At 48.8% G+C, this 23,815-nt stretch overlaps 1 protein-coding gene across 3 annotated transcripts in view; it reads left to right on the top strand.

The window, feature by feature from the left end:
• The window catches only part of LOC143323475 (uncharacterized), a 31,776-nt gene extending 8,896 nt beyond the window's left edge, over positions 1–22,880 (top strand). Inside the window, exons 15-29 of one of the 3 annotated variants that reach the window (XM_076735354.1) lie at positions 3,551–3,657; positions 4,256–4,334; positions 5,681–5,814; positions 6,449–6,558; positions 6,779–6,947; positions 7,032–7,136; positions 7,301–18,721; positions 18,971–19,074; positions 19,472–19,508; positions 19,756–19,905; positions 20,051–20,173; positions 20,439–20,536; positions 20,653–20,745; positions 20,835–20,943; positions 21,414–22,880. In XM_076735354.1, the coding sequence (XP_076591469.1) occupies positions 3,551–3,657; positions 4,256–4,334; positions 5,681–5,814; positions 6,449–6,558; positions 6,779–6,947; positions 7,032–7,136; positions 7,301–18,721; positions 18,971–19,074; positions 19,472–19,508; positions 19,756–19,905; positions 20,051–20,173; positions 20,439–20,536; positions 20,653–20,745; positions 20,835–20,943; positions 21,414–21,572 (12,998 nt within the window). In that variant the 3' untranslated portion in view covers positions 21,573–22,880. Of the gene's footprint in view, positions 1–3,550; positions 3,658–4,255; positions 4,368–5,680; positions 5,815–6,448; positions 6,559–6,778; positions 6,948–7,031; positions 7,137–7,300; positions 18,722–18,970; positions 19,075–19,471; positions 19,509–19,755; positions 19,906–20,050; positions 20,174–20,438; positions 20,537–20,652; positions 20,746–20,834; positions 20,944–21,413 lie in introns of all 3 variants that reach the window. The other 2 variants (XM_076735346.1, XM_076735337.1) reach the window with 2 other exon arrangements.
• Positions 22,881–23,815: the final 935 nt, after the last annotated feature.

Genomic DNA, 23,815 nt, shown 5'->3' with positions numbered 1-23,815 from the left:
TCAGGGGGTCATTCGTTGAACTTTATGGTCATCTGTTTGTCCGTCCTGTAGTCTTCCATCGTCCTGTTGTGTACAGATGGCCTACAGGTCGTTAGGTCTCCTGAGGCTCCCCTGACTGATGCGAAGGTGGTGGACAAAGTATTGGAGTCATTGTCATTGATAGTCTTTGCATTATCAGTGTAATGCAGTTAAATTTCATTTGACTTAGTTCCCTTTACTTTGTCTCAACACCTCCACCTCCACCACCACCTTTTCTGACAGAGACACATTCAGAGTGTGTGTGTGTGAACTGTTTGCCACGTGTCCAGTGTTGTCTGACTGAACATTACTTTCTTTTTCTTAACCCCCCCACCCCCCTCCCCGTCCTCACCGTTGTTAATGGGGAGCGTTTGGTTTACCCTGTGCTGCCTCCCATCTCGTGGACCTCCGCCCCCCCACCCTCCCCCTCCAGCCCCTGCTCCAGGGATGGGAGCAGCCACACAGATCAGTTTCCCATCAGTTTTGTGCATGCAGGCTCCTCCAAACCTTGAGAGCAGCTCTCGCTCGCTGTACTGTCTGCAGCTCCCCGTCGACTTCCCCGTGCTGGGCTGAGCTGCAGGCAGTGCAGTGAAGGGCTGCCCTCCAGAGTCTGCCGTTTTCTTCCTCCTGTCTGTCCCTCTCCTGTGTTCTTCCTCTTTTCCATTCCTTCACCCCTTTCTGTTCTTCTGTCCTTCTGTTTCCTCTCTCCATCCTTTGATTTCTGGTGTGACCACACTCAAATGTTTGGGAATAATCCACCAATAATAATGTCCCACGATCACATATAATCAGACCTTGTCTGTGGTGGGATGGTTCGATCTGGACTAACTCTGGGAAGAGGACTAACGTGTGCAGTCAGGCTGAAAAGAGGCTTCAGGTGTTCAGTAACGTTAATACAGAACGTCATGAGAGGAAACAACATTATATAGAAGTATTCAAGTTGAATAAAAACCAAGTCAGACGTGAAATGAAAGGGCTGATGGTCCCTCTTCTGTTAATTATGGCTGTTGACTTTGATCAGCAGTGTGTGCCACCGCCTGTTGATAAATGACCGAATCAATGAGGTGGAGTCGACACTAATGAACCTGCTGTGAATAATGACGCTCGACTCAAAGCGCTCGCAGTAATTAACACTTTTTCTGAAACGCTGCTGAAGTTAATTTTAACGAGCCGTGCTTCTGGCTCCGCTGCAGTTTCATTGAATGTGGACAGAAAACCTTGAACCTGCCTGAAAACATCACGTCCTTGCTCGGAGCTAACCAGTGGAGACGGTTCTTTTTTACCTTTGGCTCCAGTCCAATCAGCCCTGTTGGTGTCATTTCTGCTGCTTTGATTAAACACTAACTCGCTTGTGTTGTTGGTTCTGCTTTCAAGTGCTGCTGGAAATACTGTAATTCAGAGTTTATTGCTGAAGTGGAAACTGAGTCTTGTGGGATGCAGAAGTTGCTCTGATGTGGCGTTTATGGTGACAATAGCGTGTTTCATTGAGTAATGGGATTTATGTTGGATCTTACAAACAATAAGCAGCATAAATAAACACGTCAACATCAATAACAGCTGAGCTTTAGCGTCTGTGGTTCGCTACTGCAGCACACGATATCTTTATCAACAGCAGGCAGCAAGAACTCTTTGTTATGTCCAATATGTAATTTAAAAGGCCGTAAATTAAAGAGAGAGTTAGCTTTAAGGGCAGCGAAGGTGTCAGTGTTGGCCTTTGATATAATTCATGTTCTCATTTTGGGGCCAAAACAGATCAATTAATTTCCCTCCCTGTTGAAAATTTGATGGGCTCAGTCATGGAGGATGTTCACACCTGGCATTACAATTCATCTCCACACAATTCATCTCAATTCACCATCTCAGCTTTACTTAATGTGCAAATGTACATGACCAAATGATTCAAAGCAACAGACTGAAACGACAATTTAATGTGGTGCATTTAATGCCGAATTTGCAGGAAGGCGCAAATGATTCAGAATTTACTGTGGCTGTTTCACAAAGTTTCTTGTCACTCAACAACTCTGAAAATTTAGCATTTTTTAAAGGGAGTCTGGAGATATTACAGTCACTAGTTACATGGTAGGAAACAGGTTGCGTGTTCACGATCATCCGCTGCTTACCTTGACAGGTAAGAGAGGCTGAGCGTTCCAGTGAACCAAATGGAAGTCAGACTGTGTTTGGTGTGTCGCACACTTATGCAGCTGCTCAAAGACCAGACCAGACCACCTCGTTCAGGCCTGTAGGTAGAGCTGTCAGCCATGATGTGTGTTAATGCCAGGTGTAAAGAGCCTCACAGTGAAGCACAGACGCTTCAGGTGTCTCACTCAAAGCGTCCGATGTCAAACCTTTAGCTGCATGGCCTTCTCAGGCATCGACAGAGGAAACTTGACCTCTGAGAGATCACAGCAGAGGACTAACTGTTGGCTTCGTGAATCACGTTTCTCCTGTTCTTACATCCTCCATGTCTAATCCCAGCTGCTGTGGTCCGTGTGGGTGAGATGCAGTTTGAGGCAGGCTGGTTCTGTCCTGCTTCACACCTGTTTTTTCTGTGTGATCAGTGTAAATGATGTAACTCAGACCTCAGATCAGATTCAGTCCCACACTGACATGCATGCCTTTGTTGAATGGAGCTGATCTCTGCTTCAGCCTGCTCACACACTGAACCCACGCCGACCACCGCTTCACCCGCTCAACTCCTTCTCTTTTTCTGCCCCACCCTTTGCTTTGAGCTGCCCCCCCACCCCCACCCCCCCACCCTTTTCCCTCCCCTACACATCAAAAATCAGCCTGTTGTCACAAAACAGATGGGGAACATGTTTTTGTTCAGTCCAATCAATTTGGCATCGCCCTGCTTGCATCCTGTGCGACTGAATGACAATCAAACAGCACTGCGAGCCCCCCCCCCCCCCCAGATCTGTACCTGCCCCGTGTTTCCCTGAATAACTGTCTGCTGTCCCCGCCGAGGAAACGGCAGAGAGGCTTAAAGCGTGACTCATGAAACGGGCCTCTCCTTCCTCCCACAGCCACTCTTCCTCTCCGTCTCCCACATGTTTGAATGCTGTTTTCCTTTGCTATGCAAATCAGGTGTGCATGGCTCTGACCAGAATGTTGCTTTTGAAGTGTTTCTCAGGTCCATGGACCTTATGCAAATACCAAAGTGCGTACAGACCCAGAGTAACTTTCTCTCTCTGCGTCCTTCCTTCTCTCAGTCTGCCTCCATATTTCTCCTACAGTCCGTCTCTGTTGTTGCTTTCACTTTTGGATCAAACTGTTGTGTAAAAACGTTTGTGTGCGGTGTTGAAAGTGCCTCGTGTCCCTCCTCATCAAAGCCTCCAACACGCTCAGCTGTTCTCCATCTCTGTCATCCTGTCTTCAAAAAGTGTCCTCTTTCACTCTGCTGTCATTCTGTCCTGCCCATTATCAAACCACGCCCCCATCCATAAACACACCCTCAATCCAACCAACCCCCCCTTTCCCTGTGGCACAAAACTGATTGAGGATGACTGGTTCTTTCCCGGCTGCTCCGATCCAGCACTGGCCACTCGGCAGCAGGAGTTGGAGGAGGAGCTGGCTCAAGCTCGGGGGCTCGGCCAACACAGGGCCAAGAAGCCGACGGCTCCGGCCCAGCGAAGCCTGCAGGTAGGTGGACGGGCCGTGTTCCTGCGGTGGGGGTCCCAGCGTACTTTCAGACGTTAGCTTGAGCAGCATCTTCTCCAGATGTGCTAACTGCAGCACTGTCTGTATAAAGCACAGGTCACATTAGATGAGCAGGCATTGAAAATACATCAAGCCAATGGGAGGCACTGTCCACCAGCTAACGTCCAGTCGTTTCTTCTGTGAATATAACAGCCTCTAACCTAAACTTACTGTTTTACTGATGGAGCATTGTGGGAGCCAGGCCTGCTCATTCAGCTGAAACCATCATGTCTTCATAGTCACTTTTGAAGATCATTTTCACCCGTACAGGAAGTAATTACATGTTATGTTAACAGGCCGTCTTTTCCTCTGAAATACAGTTTTTAATAAAGGCAGCAAATTGAATTACAGCCTTTCCACAAGATGCTGGACGGCCTGACTTTGAACTCATACTCTTATTACAGAAATAGTTCAGAGTTGCTTATTTTCTTTCTTCTTGAGGCTTTAGAAGGTCAGTGTGAGCAGCTCGTGTCCACATACGTCTCTGCATGTTTTCTAACCTGCCGCTGCCCTGCTTTCAATACCTTCGTCCCTCCTGCAGGAGGACTTTGAATTTGATGGGCAGGACCCGCGGAGCACCTCTGAGAGCACCACCCCGATGGAGGGAGAGAACATGGGAGGTTGGTGGCCCGAGTACAGTACTCCTGACACAGGTGTGAGACCCGCTGGACAGCGTCCACCGGCATGCACACGGTCATCTGCACATTCCTTCGGGAAACCTTGTCGCCTTTGGGTTGATATTTTGTTGTTTTCACCATAAAACTCCAAATTTATGTTACTGAGTGTTGGACTGTGGCTGTTGGTTGGTTTTCTTTTTTTATCTAACCAGTGTTGTGAATGTAAGACCTGGTGTGTCCACATGGGACCTCCTGGAGGGACGAGCTCGGTTCAGCCTGTCTTTGTGGACTCACCTGCTGGGTCACACAAGCTGAGCTGAAGCTCATCTCACCCTCATTGAAAGTAACTCGGGGGTAAATTGATGGGATCCAAAGACTCATTCACTGGTTTCCGTTGTCGTCAGTTTGCAGTCTTTTGGTTGGACACGTGCATGCTGGTTGAGCTGGCTAGTGCTTGTTGGTTTAGTTCACTGACTCTTGTGAGGTCGTGTAAATGTCGGTGCAGGACTTGGTCTGTGGTAAGTCTCGTTTTTCATTGTTCGCATGTTCTGCTCCTTTTTCTTCATTTCCTCTCATCCTGTCCTGTTGCCTTTTGAGCTGCTGCTTGTCATGAAACCAAAGAATGTCTCAGCAATGATCTAGAAAAATAACACAGTTAAAAAATGGACATTTTAAAGGGAAGGGAAACCTACTGATGCACCTTGAGCCCTGACATTTTCAATGAGTTTGTCTCCCTCTGAATCTGCTGTTCATGCACTTTCCTCACAGACTTTGCTTCCTGTGGTCGTGACTTCCTTCTGACTCACCTGTCCTTCAGATTTTTACCTCCTTTTTTCCAAATGTACCAAAACTGTAGGGCTGTCACATTTTTTTAAATGCACTTTGTATGGATTAGTGCAGCCCACCTGATGCAGGTCTATTAATGAATTTCCGCTGAGGAGCTCACAGGTAGCTTTAGATTCGGCCTCTTGTGCTTAAATACTGTGATTTGATTACAGACGGATTGCTGTTTATTGAATATGACATTTTTTGTTCAGCATTTGCATAAAAGTGACAGCCCTGCAATACAGTCAACTCTCAAATAGTTCTTCCCTTTGAGTCTGAAAGGCTTTTAATCTGGAACGTCTGTGCAGGAAGTGTTTCATAGATGGTTGCGGCTGAAAAAATGGCTGAATTAATGAGTGAAGAAACGTCAGAGCAGCAGAGGACGAGTGTGTCGTGACTCTGTTGTTCTGCTGAAGGTTTGCTGTTAAGGTGTAGATATTTGCGCCTCCCTCAAAGGCCTTTATTTGTGGTTACACGTGTTCCTTTTACATCCCTGACACCTGTTCTCCTCCTGGTGATTCCAGATGGTTTGCGGTCTGTTGTGGAGGAGTTGGAGCTGGAAAGGAACCAACTGCAGGAGCAGATACTGAACCTGGAGGAGCGCTGTCAAGACCTGGAGGATCGGCTGCAGCTGCAGGCTCGCATAGAGGCCTTACAGGTAACCTGGCTGCACAGAACCCCTCCTGACATCACTGTCGTAGCTCCAGGGTCAAATCAAAGCAGCCTGTCTGATTCAGTGCGGTGTTAGCTCACAGTGAAATGTAACGTGCAGGCTGTACTTACCTCCTGATGAGTAACAAACCATGAGTGAACTGCATGTTTCCCTCCTGAGGACTAGGAGGTTGTAACAAACCCTTCTAACACAGGTGACGTTTGATGTAGATGAAGATGAGCAGCCATGTTGGGTCTCTCAGGTGTGTTGGGTCTCTCATGTACGTGTGCGCTAGAGAGCACCTCTGGCGGTGACGGCTAATGGTGTGGTGTGCTTGTTTAATCTCGTGTTGAGGAATGAACGCTGTGTCGCAGACTCACTGGGTGTCCTAAATCACACTTCACTGCTTAACTTTGTCAGACTGGCGCACGTCAAAGATCATTATCACCTCATGAGTGGGAAATCAATATTTAAGAGCATTGGCTCTTCTGATGGACACTTAGCACAGCGACAGTTCAGTAGAAGTCTCCTTTGATGCTGCTCTCCAGCGCGTCTGCTGTCATCTTCGTCTGTGTGCAGTGACGACCTCTTTGTCCGCCGCTTTAAGAATTTAATCTGTCTTTTTCCGCCGCCGCCGCAGAACGAGTCCGAGAAACTGCAGAGCCAACTTTCCAGCGTCCGGAGTCAGCAGAGCAGAGATGCAGAGAAGCATCAGCTGCTGGTTAGCAGTCTGAACGAACAGCTCAAAGGGTGAGTGACTGACCCACAGCAGAACTCACCTCTGCTGCCTCTGATCACACTGAACATGTCAGGATACAGAGCCAAAGATTTACCATCCTGTCGTAGTTTGGAGGCCGAGCTGCAACATCTGGTCAGTTCTGGCCTGATGATGCGCTTGTGTTTCATACTTGTATTTTTGAAGTGTGAGATGTTGTAGCTGAGTCTGTTTTACTTGTTCTTGTGTTGTCAGACTGAGCAGCACACAGGAGTGCCTGGAGAGCTCACTCATCGAGAAGGAGAATACGCTGGCGAAGACGTCTGAGAAGCTGGAGCTCATCAACAGCCTCCGAGAGTCTTTGAGCGAAAGAGAGATCCAGTGCAAAGACGTGTCTGACAAGCTCCTTCAGACCGAGCACGCTGTAAGACTTGTGACGCCTCTTCCTTCTCCTGTTTGTCAGTTTAATATTCAGCAGTCGTTCATGTTGTTGTCTTTTCCTCTGCAGCTTGAGAGCGTTTCCAGTAAATGCAGCAGCTCAGAGAAACAGTGCGCCGAGCTGAAAACAGAAGTTGTCGACCTCACGCAGAAGCTGAGTGCGCTGAAGGAGAAGGTGTGCTTTCATGAATCCTGTCTGTGTTTTCTTTATCTGTTTGTTTTTTAGGATGCACGAATATCAGTTCATCAGTTGATTCTCCTTCACATTACGCTGTAATCACATTTGCCATAGAGATAAAAATTCTGCTGCACTCATTGCTGTTTTTATCTCATTTTCAGACACAAAAACAGGAAGTCACCATAGAAACTTTACAGACTGACCTGGATCAGACAAACGAGGAGCTGGACAAGCTGAATACTGCCTACCTGGAAGAACGAGCCCAACTCATTCATGACCTTCAAAGCTGCGAGCGGGAAATCGATAGTCTTAAAGACGTCCTGTCGGAGAAGGAGAAGGAGATATCAACCCTCTCTGGTAACATGGCCGAATATGCAGAGCAGGTCACGGTGCTGAAGCAGGAGCTCAAACTGAAAGAGGAGAACCTGGTTCATGTAGAGAATGCACTGAGAAAGGCAGAGCGGGAGGCCATGATCATCAGAGAGTCGCAGAATTCAGACCAGCAAGCCCTGGACAGCAAGATGACGGAGCTGGTCGGGAACCTCAGGGATGCAGAGGTGGAGCTGGTCAAAGCCAAAGAGGACAGAGAGTCCCAAGTGGCTGAAGTGGAACTTTTGATTAAACAAGCTGAAGAGGACAAGAAAACCATTCAGGAGCTTCGAGGGGAGATCCAGAAACAGGTTGTCAGCCATCGGAATCATCTTTCTGAATGTGAATCTCACGTGGCTTCGTTAAAGGAGCAGCTGACTGTGTCCACCCAGAAGCTGCAGCAGTCAGAAGGACTCGTGTCGCAGCTCAAAGACAAAAATACGAGCAATGACCAACTACAGCAGCAGCTTACTGATAAAGAACAGACGTACGAAAAGGAGCTCAAGTCTTTCAAGGAGGAGCAGAACAAACTTCAGGCACAGGTGGAAAAATACAGTGATGAAATGCAGACGTTGTCCAGACAATTAAAGGAGCAAGTTCAGCGTGAAGAGCACATCAAAGAGGAGATGCAAGAGAAGGTAGAGAGCATAGCTACGCTGGAAAACCAGCTGAAAGCAACTGACAGACAGGCCGAGGACGAGAGGCAGAAATTCAACTCCGAGCTGAAAGTCCGGGAGTCAGAAAACCAGAAATTGAGCAGCGAGCTTCAGAGCAAATCTGAAAATATCGCCAAGCTCAAAAACCAATTAAAAGGCCTGAAGACTGAGAAAAAGCAGCTGCAAGAAAAGCTTGAAGGGCTGAGTGAGGAGCTTGAGCTGCAGACGCAGAATGTGAACCAGCTGACTGAAAAGAGCACGTCTGCTCTTGAACTCAACAGCAGTCTGCAGGATCGAGTACATCGCCTCACAGAAGAGAGAGACAGACTCCAACTGGAATTAAGTGAAAGCGTAAAAGCTGTTTCAGAAGTTACAGCTGAAAAGGAGTCATTGCAAGTCAGAATATCCACGTTGGAAAGGCAGTTTTCACAAAGCAGAACGATAATCGAAGGGCTACAGAAAGATAAAGAGGAGCTCACGGCTCGAAGCAATGAGCTGAATAGAGTCCTTGAGCAAAGCACGCACTCCAACTCCGAAACCCTGCTGGAAAAAACAAATGAATGTAATAATCTCAACCAGTCACTCAGGGAGAGGGAGGAGAAGGTGGTGCAGCTGCAGCAGCAGGTGCAAAGCTTGACCTCGAAGGCAGAGCAGCTGCAGCACGACGTGGTGGAGAAAGAGCAGACTGTCAGCGATCTGCGAGCGCGAACTGAGGCCCAGCAAAGTCAACAAAGCCAGCTTCAGGAAACGCTGTCTCTGCTGCGAGAGCAGGAAAGCACTCTGAAGTCCGCCGTGATGGAGAAGGATGCAGAGAACCACCGTTTGCAGAATGAAGCTACACAGCAGAGAAACACTGCGGCCAAGCTTCAAGCAGAAGCTGAAGCTCTTAACGGAGAACGCTCACGACTTCTCCAGCAAATAGAAGACAGAGAGGAAGAGCTGAACACCGTCAAACAGCAGTGTCAGAAGCACAAAGACGAACTGGATGATACAAACAGGACTATCAAGTCTCTGAGTGACCAGATCAGCGTCATGGAGGAAAATGCCAGAAAGCTTGAGACTGAAGCTGAGGTGAGGCGAACCGAGCTGGCGACCTGCATCCAGGCAGTGACCGAGGAAAACCACCAACTTCGTGCTGCGTGTGAGTCCAGAGAAAAGGAGCTGGCTCAGCAGAAACAGGCTCTGTCTGACCTCGACGAACGACTCAAAGCAACTCTTGAACAGAACTCCAGTTTCAGCGCGAAGATTAGCAGCCTAACAGAGAACAACCAGAGGCTAACGGAGGAGTTAGCACAGAACACCCAGTCAGTCTCAGAAGTGAGCGCTGAGAGGAGTTCACTGCAGCAACAAAAGTCTGGGCTTGAAGTTCAAATCTCAGAAAATCAGAAAGTCATTGAGGGCCTGTTGAAGGAAAAGGAGACGCTCACTTCTGCAGCAGATGAGTTCAAAAAGCTCCTCAAGGAAAGCGAGCTTTCAAACGCTGCAGGTTTGCTGGAGAAAACAAGTGAGTGTGCCAATCTGTCAAAAACGTTAACGGAGAGAGAAGAGCAGCTTCAGAGTCTACGGGAGCAGGTGGATGGCTTTAAAAAGCAAGTCAGTCAACTCGGCGTGTCCCTGAATGAGAAAGAACAAACTGTCTCTGAGCAGAGTTCACAGCTGGAGGCTCGGCAGAACCAGCTGCTGCAACTTCAGGAGACTCTGTCCATGTTTCAGGAGCAGGGGTCTGTCCTGAAGGCAGGCCTGATGGAGAGAGACGCGTCGTTTCAGCAGAAAGCAGAAGAATGTCGTGTTTCCCAGAATGAAGTCACGCTGCAGAAAACCCTCATTTCACAGATGCAGGCTGAGCTGGAGTCACTCAGGCGAGAGTGCTCGGAGGCCAGAGAGCAGATAGAGCAAAAAGAAGAAGCACTGAAAGAAAGAACGGATGAGTTTCAGAAGCACAGGGATGAGCTGGATAAACGAAAGGAGTCCGTGATTTCACTCAGCAATCAGCTCGGCGCCATGAACGAGAGCGCTGCAGAGATGGAGGTCCAGATTAGTGACCTCAAAGCTGCTGTGCAGGAACTCACGGCAGAAAACCGTCAGCTGACGCAGGAGGAGGAGCAGAGGAGCGCAGAGATGATCGATTTGAAGGATAACATTCAAGCACTGAAGGAGCAGAATGCAAAATTAAAATCTGAATTTCAGCACGCGGTGACGGAGCTGTCCAAAGCACGTGAAGAAGCCACACATCTGGAGGCAGCGTGCTCAGAGAAGGAGAAGCTTCATGTGACCATGCAGGGAAAGGATGAGTCCCTGAAACAGCAGGAGGCTTTGATCCAGCAGCTCAACAGCAGGATCGCTGAGCAGGAGGCGCAGCTGAAACTGAGAGCAGATGACAATGTCAGTTTGAGCTCCAAACTCTCACAGTTTGAAGATTCTGTCTGTAAACTCAAAGGTCAAGTTGACAGTCTCACTTCAGAATCATCCACACTGAAAAATGCTTTGGAGGAGAGAGAGCAGTCAGGTCTTGAATATCATAGCCGCTCTTCAGCTGCTATTGAAAATCTCAGTGCACATCTACGAGCTAAAGAAGCCGAGTGTGAGAGCTTGAAAGAACAGATTTCACACCTGGAAGAATCCGTCACAAAGTTCAATAACACCCTCCAAGTACAGATATCTGAAGTGGAACACCTCAGAAAGGCTTTGGAGGAAAAAGACTCAGCTCTTTTAGATCAATCAAAGTGTCTTCAGGATACTCAGAGAAAGGCAGACGAAGCTTTGCTCTTCAAAGCTCAGTTCACGGAAAGCACAGAGTTGGTGTCACAGCTGCAAAGTCAAATGCAGTTTCTGTCCTCCGAGTCTGAAAAGCTCAGAAAGTCTGCAGAAGAAACACAAAGTGCCTTCAACAACCTACAAGATAAATATGCAGCTAACTTAGAGGAGCTGGAAGACACGAGGAAGCAGCTGTCCCAAAGGACTGACCAGGTGTCCAACCTTCAGAAGCTGCTGGATGACACCAGTGACGAACATCAGACGGCAAAGAGCACGATAGCAACTCTGAGAAACGAGATCTCTGCGATCCGTCACAAGCTCGAGGAAACAGAGCACCTGAACTCCAGTCTTTCAAAGGAAAAGGACGAAGCCTTTGCCTCCCATCAAGCGAGCGTGTCGCTGCTGACTGTGGAACTAGAAAGACTCAAATCGCAGCATCTTCAAGTGGTGGCACAGATGAACGCGCTGACGGAAAACCTCGAACAGAGAGAAATGGCTCTCCATGCAATTAACAGTCAGTACACATCCCAGGCCAAACACACGTCCCAGCTGGTCTCAGAAATGCACAAACTAGAGGAGCAAAATAAGCGGCTGAATGAGGAGATTAATTTGTCAAAGGAGGAGCACCAGAAGCGTCTCGCTGCCGTCAGTAATGAAAACACACATCTGCAGCAGGAAGTTAGAAAAGTTCATGCTGAGAAGGAAGAGCTGGAAAGGAAACACCGTCAAATGTGGGCATCACAGGGGGAGCTGCAGGTTCAAATGGAGCAGCAGTCCAGCAGCATGAACCAAATAATGAAGACAGTGATGTCCGAGAAGGAGAGCCTTCAAGCTAAGGTTAGTGCCAAAGATGAAGAAGTGTCTCAATTACAAGCAAACATTCAAAAGATAGAGCAGATTCTGCAGGACTCTGAGAGAGAGTGGCTGCTAGTGCTGGATAGAGAAAAGCAGGATAAGAATCTTCTGACAGAGCGATTGAAAAGTGTTGAGAATGAAATGAAATCTAAAGATGTTAAAGTTAATGCTTTGAAGCTAGACTTGGACAGTTTGCAGGAGAAACTAGCAGAAGCTTCCTCTGCAGTCACGCAGGGTTCACATCAGCTGAGCGCAAAAGAGCTGGAGGCGTCAGCGTCCAGGATTCAGCTGGAGAAGGTTTTAGCGTCTGTGCAGGAAAAGGACCGTGACAACAGTGTTTTGCAAAAGGCTGTAAAAGCTGCAGAGCAGGAGTTACAAAATCTTATAGCAAAGAAAAAATGTTCAGATAACGTTTCCGCTGTCTCGCCACCAACCGCATCTGAGAGGTCAGCTGCTTTAAATACAGAAAAACCCTCTTTACAGGACATGATACAACAGTTACAAGAAAGCCATCAGGCTGAGGTCGATGCTTTGACAAATGAGTTGGATAAAACCGTCACACAGCTACAAAGAACACAGAGAGAGCTCAGTGAAGGAGAGAGGAGGAACGAGGAGAAGGGAGGACAAGCTGCTCTTCTGCAGCAGATGGTAGAGCGTCTGCACGCTCAGCTTAGTGCTGAAATAGAGAAAGTGAAGGAAGCTGCTGTCAAACACTCTTCTTTACTCAATGAATCACAAGCAAAAGGTGAACAAATCAGCTGCATGAGCATTCAGATAAGTCAGCAGAAGGAACTGCTCGCTGGACTCAGTCAGCAGCTGAGGGATAAAGATGCATCCATCGCCCAAGTCATGGAGTCTGCCTCAAATGAGAGAATGAAGCTCGGCGAGGAGAAAACATCTCTAACGATGCAGTTAGAAAGCACGGAGCGAGAACACAAGAGCTCCATGAAGAGGCTGGAGGAGGTTTCTCAGCAGTTACAGGAGCATATTTCACGCTCTCAAAGTGAAATTGAGACGATGAACTCAGAGAAGCTTGAGCTAATTAAAGAAAAGGATGCTATCAAGGGCGAGCTCGCCAAGGTGTCCAAAGAAAAAGATGCAGCAAAGAAGAAGCTTCAAGCTGCTCTCGTTCTAAGAAAGGATCTGCTGAAGAAGATTGAGCAATATGAAAACCAGAAGGAGGAGAGCGTCAACACTAAAACTGAGGTTTCACTTTTACAGGATCAGTTAAAGGACGTAACAAATCGCGCTGAAGAGAAAGCTTCTCTTGTAGAACAGTTACAGTCCGAAAAGCAAACTGTGCAAGCCACGTTAAAGGAGAGAGAAGCGTCTTTGTCCGAAACTCTGCAAGCGCTGGCTGAGAGAAGCTCTGTCATCGAGCGGCTGCAGTCGAGCGCTGCTGAGAGAGAAGAAGCGTTTGAGCGGGACAGAAGCAGCTGGATGCAGAAGTTAGACGAGCTTCAAAGTGAAGTCAAGACGTGTAAAGAAGAGCTGAAGGACAAATCTTCCTCCACCTCCACTGCCGTGGATTTAGAAAACGAGCTTGCGCAGGTGAAGCATGAAAAGGCGATGCTGCAGAAGAAGGCTCAGGCGGCCCTGCTGGCACGCAAAGAGACCATGAAGAAAGCTCAAGAAAACGAAAAGAAGCTAACCCAAGAGCTCGCTGAGCTGAAAGACGACTACAAGGCTCTGCTGGAGCAGCGCTGTCAGCAGACAAATGAGCTGAACGCCGTCCAGTTACACTTTGATGAGAAGGTCAGGGAACTGGAGGATCTCCGGAAAACCTCTCTGTCTGATCTGGATGAACTGGACACTTTACGGCAGCTTGTTGAGGAGAGGGATAAAACTCTACGGGATCTGAAGATGTCTCTGGCCGAGAAAGAGAGCCAGTGCCACTCTCTGTCAAACCTGCAGACGGAGCTAGAAAATGTTAAGTCCAGACTTGAGAGCGTGTCGGCTGAGATGGCCAGTAAAGACGAGGCTGCCGCAGTAATGGAGCGAAGAGCAGACGCTCTGAAATCAAAACTTCACGCGGTGGAGGATGACTTAGAGAAAGCTCACGCAGCACTCAAAGAGAAAAGAGAAGAAGCTGAGCTGAAGGCCCAACAGGAGAAGGAAGCGTTGGTCAATGAAAACATGGCTTTGGAGACTCGGCTGAGCTTCTCTGAGTCTGCGCTGGAGCGACACATGCAAGCAGACCAAGAGAAGTATCAGCGTCTGATAGAAGAAAACAAGGCTCTTTTGGAGCGGAGCAGTCAGATGAAGGTGGAAGTGGAGACCACAGCTGGTTTAGTTTCCCAGAAATCCTTGGAAATTTTAGCCATCCAAAAGACGTTAGCAGAAACGCAGCAGCGGCTCAGCGAGGACAAAGACGTTCTGACTGTGGAGCTTGAAAAAGTCAAACTGAACTGTGCTGAAAAACAAAGGAGTTTGGATTTGTTGAAGCAAGAAAAAGAAAATGCTTTCAGGTTAATCGATGGACTCAGAGATGAAGTTACCACACTGAGTGAGCAACTGAAGGAGTTTGAGAAAGTAACGACGCCTGAAGTGTGCATCAAACAGGAAGCTGTGAACAAAGACGGAGTCTGTCTGTCCTGCAGATCTGCTGAAGAACTGCAAGTGAAACTAAAGGAGAGAGATGACGCCCTGCTGGTTTCTCACACTCATGTTTTAGAAAAGGAAGAGCTCATCGCTGCACTCGAGCTGCAATTACAGCAGCAAATTAAAATGCATGAAACTGCCATTGAAAGGATGAGAATGGAGGCCGGCGAGCTTCAGAGGGATGGCGCCAAAACGAGCGATCAGGACAACAAAACAGCTCTCCTAACAAGGAAACTTCAGGCGGCTTTGGTTTCCAGGAAAGAACTGTTGAAGGAAAACGCATCACTGAAGGAAGACGTAGAGAAGCTGTCGGCCAAACATGAAGCTGAAGAAGCCGAGCGCTCTGCTCTGGAATCGTCAGTGCTGAAGCTGAAACAGCAAAATATGGACCTGGAAAGCTGCGTGTTGTCTCTGAATAAAGAGAAGGACAAGCTCAGCACGGAAGCTGACGGCATCCTCAATGACAATCGCAGCCTGTCAGCAGCCTGCGACAGCTTGAAGCTGACCATAGAAAGCATCACCCAGCAGAAACAGGCTTTCTCCTGCCAGCTTGAGTCTCTGAAGGACTCTCAAACAGACGAACTGTCCAAGTGGAAGTCGAAGCACGCTGAGCTGAAGCAAGAGTACGAGTCTCTCCTTCAAGCTTATGAGAATGTTAGCAGTGAAATGGATAAGATGAGACAGCTGCTGGAGGGGGCCAAAAGAGAGAGGCAGGAAGCCCTGAGGAAAGTCCACAAACACGAGGCTGAGGTGGAGGTTCTGGAGAAGCGAGCTCGAGAGACGGAGGACGAAAACGGAAGAATTAAAGAGAGGATGCACAAATTCTCCAAAGAGAAACGGCAGAAGATTGAGGAGCTGGAGGAGGAGAATCAGAGAGCTAGAGAAGAGCTGAGTGAGCTGGAAGAGAACCACAAAGTGACCATGGGTCAGCTGACTGATAAAAATCAGCAGCTGGAGGAGGAGGTTTTCAGACTTAAAGCGTCGTCAGAGGATCTCAGAGAGAAGATCGCTGAATTACAGGCTGAAAACAACCAAATGGCAGAGAAGCTTGAAGAGTCTAGCTGTTCCCTGGAAAAGAAGCACCTGGAGTCTGACACATACGCAAACAACATGCAGCTGAAGCTGGACGAAGCCCTCAGTCTGAATAATTCACTGACCGCACAGATCGAGGCCCAGAAAACAGAGCTCGGTGCTCAGCTGGAAATCAACAACCTGTTACAGAAGGAGAAGCAGACTCTCTCTGAAAGAATGGAGAAGGTACAGAACGATCACGAGTCGCAGCTGGGAAAGAAAGACGACGTCATTAAAGAGCTCAGAGACATCATTAACAGACACAGCCAAGACACCATCAGCCTAAACGAGAAGGTGAGGATCCTGGAGGACGATAAGTCTCTGCTGCAGGAGGAGCTCGAAAGCGTCCAAGAGATCTCCGACAAAGTGAAAAATGAAAACGAGTATTTGGAAACTGTGATCCTGAAAAACTCTGAAAGGATCGACGAGCTGACCGAGTCTGTCACTGCTTTACAAACCCAGAACGTGCAGCTGGCGTCTCAGCTGGCGGCGAGCAAAGAGATGAGCAATCAGGTTCGTCAAGAGAAGGAAGAGGAGCAGCTCAAGTTAGTCCGAGAGTTTGAGGAGAAACTCAAGACGGTTCAGAGAGGCAACGAGGGCTCCAAGAACGTGAAGAAAGAGCTGCAGGAGCTGCTCAAGGAAAAGCATCAGGAGATAAATCAGCTGCAGCAAAACTGCATTAAGTACCAGGAAGTGATCTTAGATTTGGAGAGCTGTCTGAAGACCTCGCAGTCAGCCTCAGAGCACTTAGAGAAAGACCTGAAGAAGAGCTCAGAGAAGATCTCGGCTTTGGAGGAGAGAAGTAACCAGGTGGAGGCTGAGCTGGTGACACACAAGAATCTCCTCCAGCAGGCACAAGAAAAGATTTCCAGAGTGGAGTCAGAAAGAGACCAGCTGGCCCTGAACGCATCACAGCAGAAGAAGAAGTCTGAGGACGAGGCCACGGAGACAACGAAACCACAAAACGACGCAGATGAGAGGCGGCTTGATTCTTACGTGGAGAAACAGTTTGTACTCCAGCAACAGATAGATGAATTTAAAGCCTTAAAAGATAGAGAAAGTCAAAAAGTGAACGAGTTGAGGCAACAGCTGGACTCCAGAGATCTTCAGATGAACACTCTGAAGAGAGCAGCCGAGACGACTGAAGCCAAGCTGTCGGCTTTATCTGCCACTCCGCAAGGCGCCGAGGCCGCCAAAGTCTGGAGTAGTCTGTACCAAAAGACGCTCCACGAGAAGGATAACCAGCTCCTGGAACAGGGCTTTGTCATCAAACGCTTCCTGGAGGACATGAGGGTGAAAGACAAAGAGGTGAACGAACTGCGAGTGACCAAGTCGAGGCTGGAGAGGACTCTCAATGAATACTCTGTGGCTGCCGCCGCTCAGCAGCGTCAGCTGTTTGTCATGAGCGCCAGCAACGCCGAACTCACCGAGACTGTGGAGCTTCTGACTGTGCAGGTGAAGGAACTCAGCGCTCACGTTGAGAGAATAGAACAAGATAAAAACGCACTGATACGACAGCTTGCTGACAAAGAAGACGCGATTTCCCAAATGCAGCTGAATCTCCAGCAAACAGAGAAGATAAATGCAGATTCCGACGCTCAGCTGCTGCTTTTACAGTCTCAAAACGACAAACTTCAGGCCGACTTTGAGAAGCAGGAGGGAATTTCTGTGCAGCTGAAAACGCTGCTCCAGAGCAAAGACGCCGAGATCTCTTCCTTACTGTCCTGTAGAGACGGACAGATGTCAGGGTATCTGGAACAGCTCCAGGCTAATTATCGCACCCAGGTGGCAGTGTATGAGGACAGGCTAACATCGTCACGCTACCAAAGAGAGAAGGCGGACAAAGAGCTGAGAGGGCTCGAGGCCAAGGTCAGAAGTCTGCAGATCAAAGTGAACAGGTCCGCCCAGGAGAAGGAGCAGATGGCTGCAAAGATGGAGTCCTTCAAGAACTCGCTGGTGTCTTTACAGAGTGAACGGGAGCGACTGATGTCGGAGTACAGAATACTGGAGGCAAAGAGTCAGCTGGGGTTAACGGGCAAAGAGGGCTCTGCTGACGGCGAAGGCGGCGCCACCAAAGGCCTTAAACATGAAATAAGGAAGCTGCTGCATCAAATGGATGATCTCAACTCTGAGAATGCGATGCTCAGGGCACAGCTGGTGCGGTACAGAGAGGATCTGAACCAGGTTTTATCCCTGAAGGACAACCAGTTGAAGGTACTGCTGAAGAAGCAGCAGGACGTGATCAAAAACCTGGAAAACCAAAAGGCTGCAGCTGAGAAGCAGCACAGAGAGGCTCGGCTGGAGCTCCAACGGGAAGAGGAGGTGAGCGGCGTTTTGAAAGCAGAGATTTCTCAGCTGAAAGCTCAGGTGTCGGCACAGGAAGCTGATTTAATGGCTCTGAAGGAGGAGAGAGCTGCGACCGATGAAGGCAAAGTGATCGCTGATTTGCAGGAAGCGGTGGCGGCCAAAGCAGCCGAATGTAATGACCTCCAGCAGAAGGTCCTCTCTCAGAAAACCCTAGCCGATGAGCTCAAGGGGAAACTGCAGCAGGTGGAACGTGAAACGGACCAAAAACTGGCTGAAGCCGAGGACAAATACAACAGCGAGCTGGACACCTTCGAGCGCGAGGTGGAGCTGATGAGGAACGAGCGGGAGACGGCCGATCAAAGGGTGGCAGAGCTCGCCAAAGACCAGCTGGAAATGGAGCAACAGTTATCGGAGGCCAGAACTCAGAGCAGCGACATGAGGGCTCAAAACGAGTCCCTGTGCAAAGCCATGGCCGCTCTGCAGAACGACCGAGACCAGCTCATCGAAGACTTCAAGACCCTGAGAGGCAGATACGACGACGAACTGCGAGACACTCAGGCGGCCTTGAACAAGGTCGAGCGCAGTCTGCAGGACGCCACCTCTGACCTGGCGATGTTCGCCAAAGAGAGGGACGTCCTCGTCCACAGACTGAAAGCTTTAGAGAGCAAAGACGCGCCCACAGAGCTGAACAGGCTGCTGGATGAGCTGTCGACGGCGTTGTCCCAGAAGGAAAAGGAGCTGAAGCAGGCGGTCCTGGAAAACGACACGTACAGCCGGCAGCTGTCCTCCTTCTCCAGATCCATGGCCAGCCTCCAAAACGACCGCGAGCGGCTGATCGATGAGCTGAGCGGAGCCAAACGAGCGGTGGAGTCCAGGCAAGGGTCAAGCCCAGAGACCGCCACCTCCATCAGTGAGGAGAAGTGGAAGGGAAGCGGCGCCAGTGCCCTCCAGAGTGAGACGGGCGGGCCGGTAAGTGGAGTACGAGCTGTGCTTGGAGTTGGGCTGCTGCTTGCTCTTCATCTCTCTGCCGTCTCATTGGTGGACATGTGGCATGCAGGGTCAAGTCAGCTGTGTTTCCATGCGTGCCATTGCTTCGACTTGCATGGTTTTCTGTTGGGTTTGCACGTCTTCTGTGAAAATCTCTGTTTGATAACAGTTTTCAGACAAAGTCTTGTATCTTTGACTGACGACTTTCTTCTGTTCTTGCTGTTATTTCAGGAGACGAGGCAGACGATGGCTGAGCTGCAGCAAACAGGAAAGAGGACGCAGACGTACGCAGTGAAGGAAGTGAGCAGCTATCAGGAGGAACCTGCAGATCTGAGGTAAAAGCAGACTGACGACAAACTGAACTCCTGCATTCTGAGTGTGAAACATGTCCTCAGAATAACTTTAGAAGTGACTGTGATCATCAGTCGCTGACCTCCGGCGGTTGGAGTCTTGTTGGAGCTGCTGCGACCCTCCACCTTCTTGGTTGCGTTGTGTTTGTCGTACGTTGGCCTTCAGCTCTTAGTTCAAAGCGTGACTTTCCCAAAACGTCTTGGCTCAAATAGTTTTCAGTGCAGCAGAAAGGAGAAAAGGTGGTGCACAGCTTGGCCAGAGGAGGGAGGTTTCCTGCTGCGTTCATGCCGTCAGCTCATTGACTCAGTGTGACGCCATCGAAACGAGCCTGAGAGACGTGAACTTTCTGCTGATGGTACTTGATGTTTTTGTGTCATGTAGGTCTGAAACAGAGAGGAAGGACACGCTGCAAGTTCAGGTCAGTTAAACATCTGGATTTCTCCCTTTGATGTTCATCCTCGCTGTGTTTTGTAGTATTTGACTTGTTATCTGTGCTTTAGTTTTAATGCCCTAAAAATACTTTTTGAAAGTTTCTGTAATATAATAAGAAAACATATTTAGTTGTTTATCTTAAATCTAAAAACCTTTGTTTGCACGAGTGCCAAATGTAAAGAAAAAGCAGTATTTTTTTCCATTTTCTCCGTCTTGTTTTTCCCTTCGTCCAGCAGGAAGCGGCCGTCCTGACAGGTCAAAGAGGGACGGATGAGTTGGTGAGTCGGTTGGAGGCGGAGAGGATCCAGCTCCACAGAGACCTGCAGCGCTGCATGTATGAGATCCAGCAACGAGACCAGTACTTCCAGCAGCTCAGCACCAAGGTATGAAGCACGTGAAGGTGCAGGCGGAGTTAAACTGAACGCTGGTGAAGTTGCAGGCGGAGTTAAACTGAACGCTGGTGTCGGCTGTGAGTTGATTCTGCAGTGAACGTGTCAGACTGACGGCACCTTCATGTGTGTTTACCAGCTGCAGCAGGTGGTGGAGGAGAAAGCTGCTGTTGCAGCTCAGCTGAGGGCCGTCTCCCAAACCCTGAGGGACACCCAGACTCGCTGCCATTGGCTGGAAAGCCAAGTCCAAGGCCAGGCTCAGGTAAATCATCCCGAACATGTTTCCTCACGTTAAGCTTCAGCACGCGTCTCACATTGCACCAGATAGAAAACATGTTTCTGTATCTGTTGTCAAATATGATCCAGTCACTTCAGAGACGTTTGGTGTGTCATCAGTTTGTCCCCGTGGTGTTAAATCAGTCTGTGCTGCTACTGTATGAAATTAAGGCAAACGATGCTGTAAAGAATGATGTTAGATCAGAGCGTCCTCTCTGTGTGTGCCTGTAATGTTCTGTCTTCACCATCAGGGGTCAGTATACGCCGAGGTTGCACCTGGAGCCCCCCAGGAGAGGAGCAGCGACTCCGCGAGAGCTGAGACTGCAGAGGCCAATCAGCTCCGAGAACGGTGACGAGACGAGACCTTTGTCTTCTCTGACGATGTTTCAGCTCCCAGGTATATTAATGTGTGTGTGTGTGTGTGTGTGTGTGTGTGTGTGTGTGTGTGTGTGTGTGTGTATTCAGGCTGCTGGAGGTGGAGCAGAGTCTGGCGGATGAGAGGGCCAGGAGAGAGACGGCTGAGGAGGCTCTGCGTCTTTCTGAGGACAGAGCGAAGAGGTGAGACACACACACACACACACACACACACACACTCACACACACACACACTCAGAGTTCAGAGCTCTTCACACGTCTGTGTTTTGCAGTGTTGCCTCCAGTCTGTCCACTCAGAGAGACTTCAGCATCGAGATGGAAACAGAGGAGGAGTGGGAAGCCGTCAGCCTCAACCCGAACCAGCCTCTGATAACACGAAAGGTAGCGGCCGTGCCAAGCTCTCGCTCCTCATTGGCTCAGGCTGCACGCTGCACAAACTCAGATCTCTACAGCAAGAAAAGAAGCAGTGAACCTGGAGGAGTGTCACTTAAAATCAGCCAAATGATGTGAAACAGACTCACAGCTCTCTTAAAAGTAAACTAAACTAAAAAGAAGCACATTTCTGGATCTGGATGTTCATCTCGATCAAACAGCTTTTCAGTTCTGGAAATTCAAACATTTATCTGCTCTGAGGTCTTATTCAGACAATTCAGGACAAAAAACAAGTGAAATCTTCAGACGTTTTTCCTGTCAGACCAAAAACGAGGCTGCATCGCCTGCATTTCTTGCAGCGTGCTCACCCTGTCGATGTCAGCGCTGTCTGTGTGAATAAAGCTGCGTTCAAAAGAAGCAGCCTGTCTGATGACGTGTTTGTGGGCGTGTCCCTGACCGTGTGCTCTTCCTGCCTCCAGGTGACAGGTGGAGTGATGGCGTGCCGACGCTGGCTCAGAGGGCGGAGCCTCTACTTCTCCAGGCTGCTGACGAGCCGCGCCCGCTCTCGATACTTCTTCCTGGCGTACCTGCTCACGATCCACCTGCTGGTCGTCATGTGCCTCACCGGCGCCCTGTAGGACGCTCGCGCTGGGAAACGATTGTTTTCTCACGAGACTGAACGGAGTTTCACTTAAACTCCACCTTTCTTTTCTCTAAATGATCAAATGTAAACGGAGCCTTAAAGCACGATTCTTCGCTCCTCGCTCTCTGAGCAGAAGCAGGTGGCTTCTTTAATTATTCAGGCGCGTTGCCTTCGTTTGTTGTTTTCAGATCAGAAATAGAAACGAGTGGAAGAAAGCAGCTTGTTTTCTGACACAGACCCTCCAGCTGATGGAGATTCCTGGATGCTGCTCTTATGTAAAGAAAGCCATATCCAGCCCGGGTTCAGCTCGGCGGTACAGGCCCCGCGTGGTTCCCCGCGCTGGAGCAAACATCCCGTCACTCACACACTGTTTGCTCTACATCCACGTCACAAACACGAGCACCAGCTGCTGCTTTCTCGCCCGCCTGGTTTCATACTTTGCACATAATCGTGATGCTGAGTTAAAACTATGCACTGAAACTCCAAATGTGTGTCTAATCATGTGAAGCACTACACCTCTCCCACTCCCTCCTGTTCCCTTTAACTGGAAAGCCAAAGGTGTCTGTTCTCACCTTGGCTCTTTGAATAAGTGCTCTCACGCCTTAAAGATTGTGGGAGACGACGGCTTCAGAATCTCTGAGTTTAACTTGGCCGTTGAACGTGGACTGCAAACGAAGCCGAGGGCGAGGAGGCTCTGTCTGTATTTAAGGTTTCTCTGTATTTATGTGCCCTGGACTGTATGTATGTACATACACATTTCTATCCTCTGCCTGATGTCGATGACTGTACATTTCTTCTTTATTGATCAGAGGCTGAAAACGTGACTGATGGGAGGCGTCGTTTCTCAAAAGTTCAGTCAATGAGCCAAAAAACATCTGCGACCCTTTCAAAGTGTCAGTGAAAGACGCTTTCTGGCTTGTTGGTTGATGTTTTGTGGAAACAGTCTTGTCTTGTGGTACGCTGTCCTCATGATCTGTACATAAAGGACGATGAACTGAATCTATTTATGAAAAACGGTAAACTACTGAAAAATGATCAGATGGCATATTTTTTCCCTCCTGCCTCTATTTTTAAGAGATAGTGATGCTGTTGGCCTTTTCATGACTTTAGGCTTAACTCGGTGCAATACTGTGTGGAGGTGGACTTTTTCAGATCACCCTTTGCATCTCAAAGACATTTTAATAAAGCTTATTGAACCTTCTTCATTCGCTCACATCACCTGTGTTTGACCCACAGTCAGCTGTCAGCTTGTTGCTCTGAACCAGCGGCCAAATATTAAAGTGATCACGATGGACCTCAAAGCAAACCGTGTCTCAGACAGTTTATGGATGATGATGCTGCTTTGAGCTACATGCTAACATGAGCATGCTAATGTTAAACAGGTGTAGTGTTTAGCATGCTAGCATGCTTACATATGCTAACTGAAACTACTCTGACAGTTCTGATGGAAACGTCACCAGCTTTCTGGAACTCGGTCATAAACGTTGGACACACGAGCATTTTGAGGGGAAGTGAAGGTCTCACCAAATCCATCCTGAGGGGACGTTTGTAAGAAATAAACCTGTGAGGCTCTTTGGCACTAGATTAAAAGTCAGGAATCTCTGAAGTCATGATGATACATCATCTGGGAACCATGAAAATGTGGACAAAACTGTTTCCATCAAACACCTGAGAAGACATTTAAGACAGAAGTGTGGACGGACAGATGGACCATGACCACCTCTGATGATAGCTCGACTGATCACACACCGAGTGAAGGAAGTCTCTGTGTCCCTCCACCAAACGAGGCGAGAGGGGCCTCCGCCCAGCACTCTGTAATGACACGCCAAGGACAACCCCTCAGAAGCCCACAGCCAATCAGACGCTGATGGTCGAGAAGGTCTGGAAGACACCTGACTGAGAGACGGATGACTGCAGGCCTGGAGTTTGAAGGCGTTTCAGGGACTCTGATGAGACAAACATGAACTGAATCCACAGCAGCCGAAACCAGGTGAGCGTCCAGGTGAGCCTGCTGCTGTTCGCCATGTTAACGCCATCTCTACAGTGAAGCATGCTGGGAAAGCAGTGTTTTCATCGTTTAAACGTTGCTGCTGCAGTGAATCTACTGGTCGAACTGTTCTTCCTCTTCAGGCCTTTGGTGCCTGCGACCCTCACAGTCAAAGAGGATCCTTCTGGACCCTCACAGTCAAAGAGGATCCTTCTGGACCCTCAGGGTCCCACAGAGACCAGGATCTGCAG

Source organism: Chaetodon auriga, chromosome 1 (genome assembly GCF_051107435.1).
Source record: "Chaetodon auriga isolate fChaAug3 chromosome 1, fChaAug3.hap1, whole genome shotgun sequence".
In the NCBI taxonomy this organism is placed as follows: Eukaryota; Metazoa; Chordata; class Actinopteri; order Chaetodontiformes; family Chaetodontidae; genus Chaetodon; species Chaetodon auriga.
This window is presented reverse-complemented; position numbering and strand designations above follow the sequence as displayed.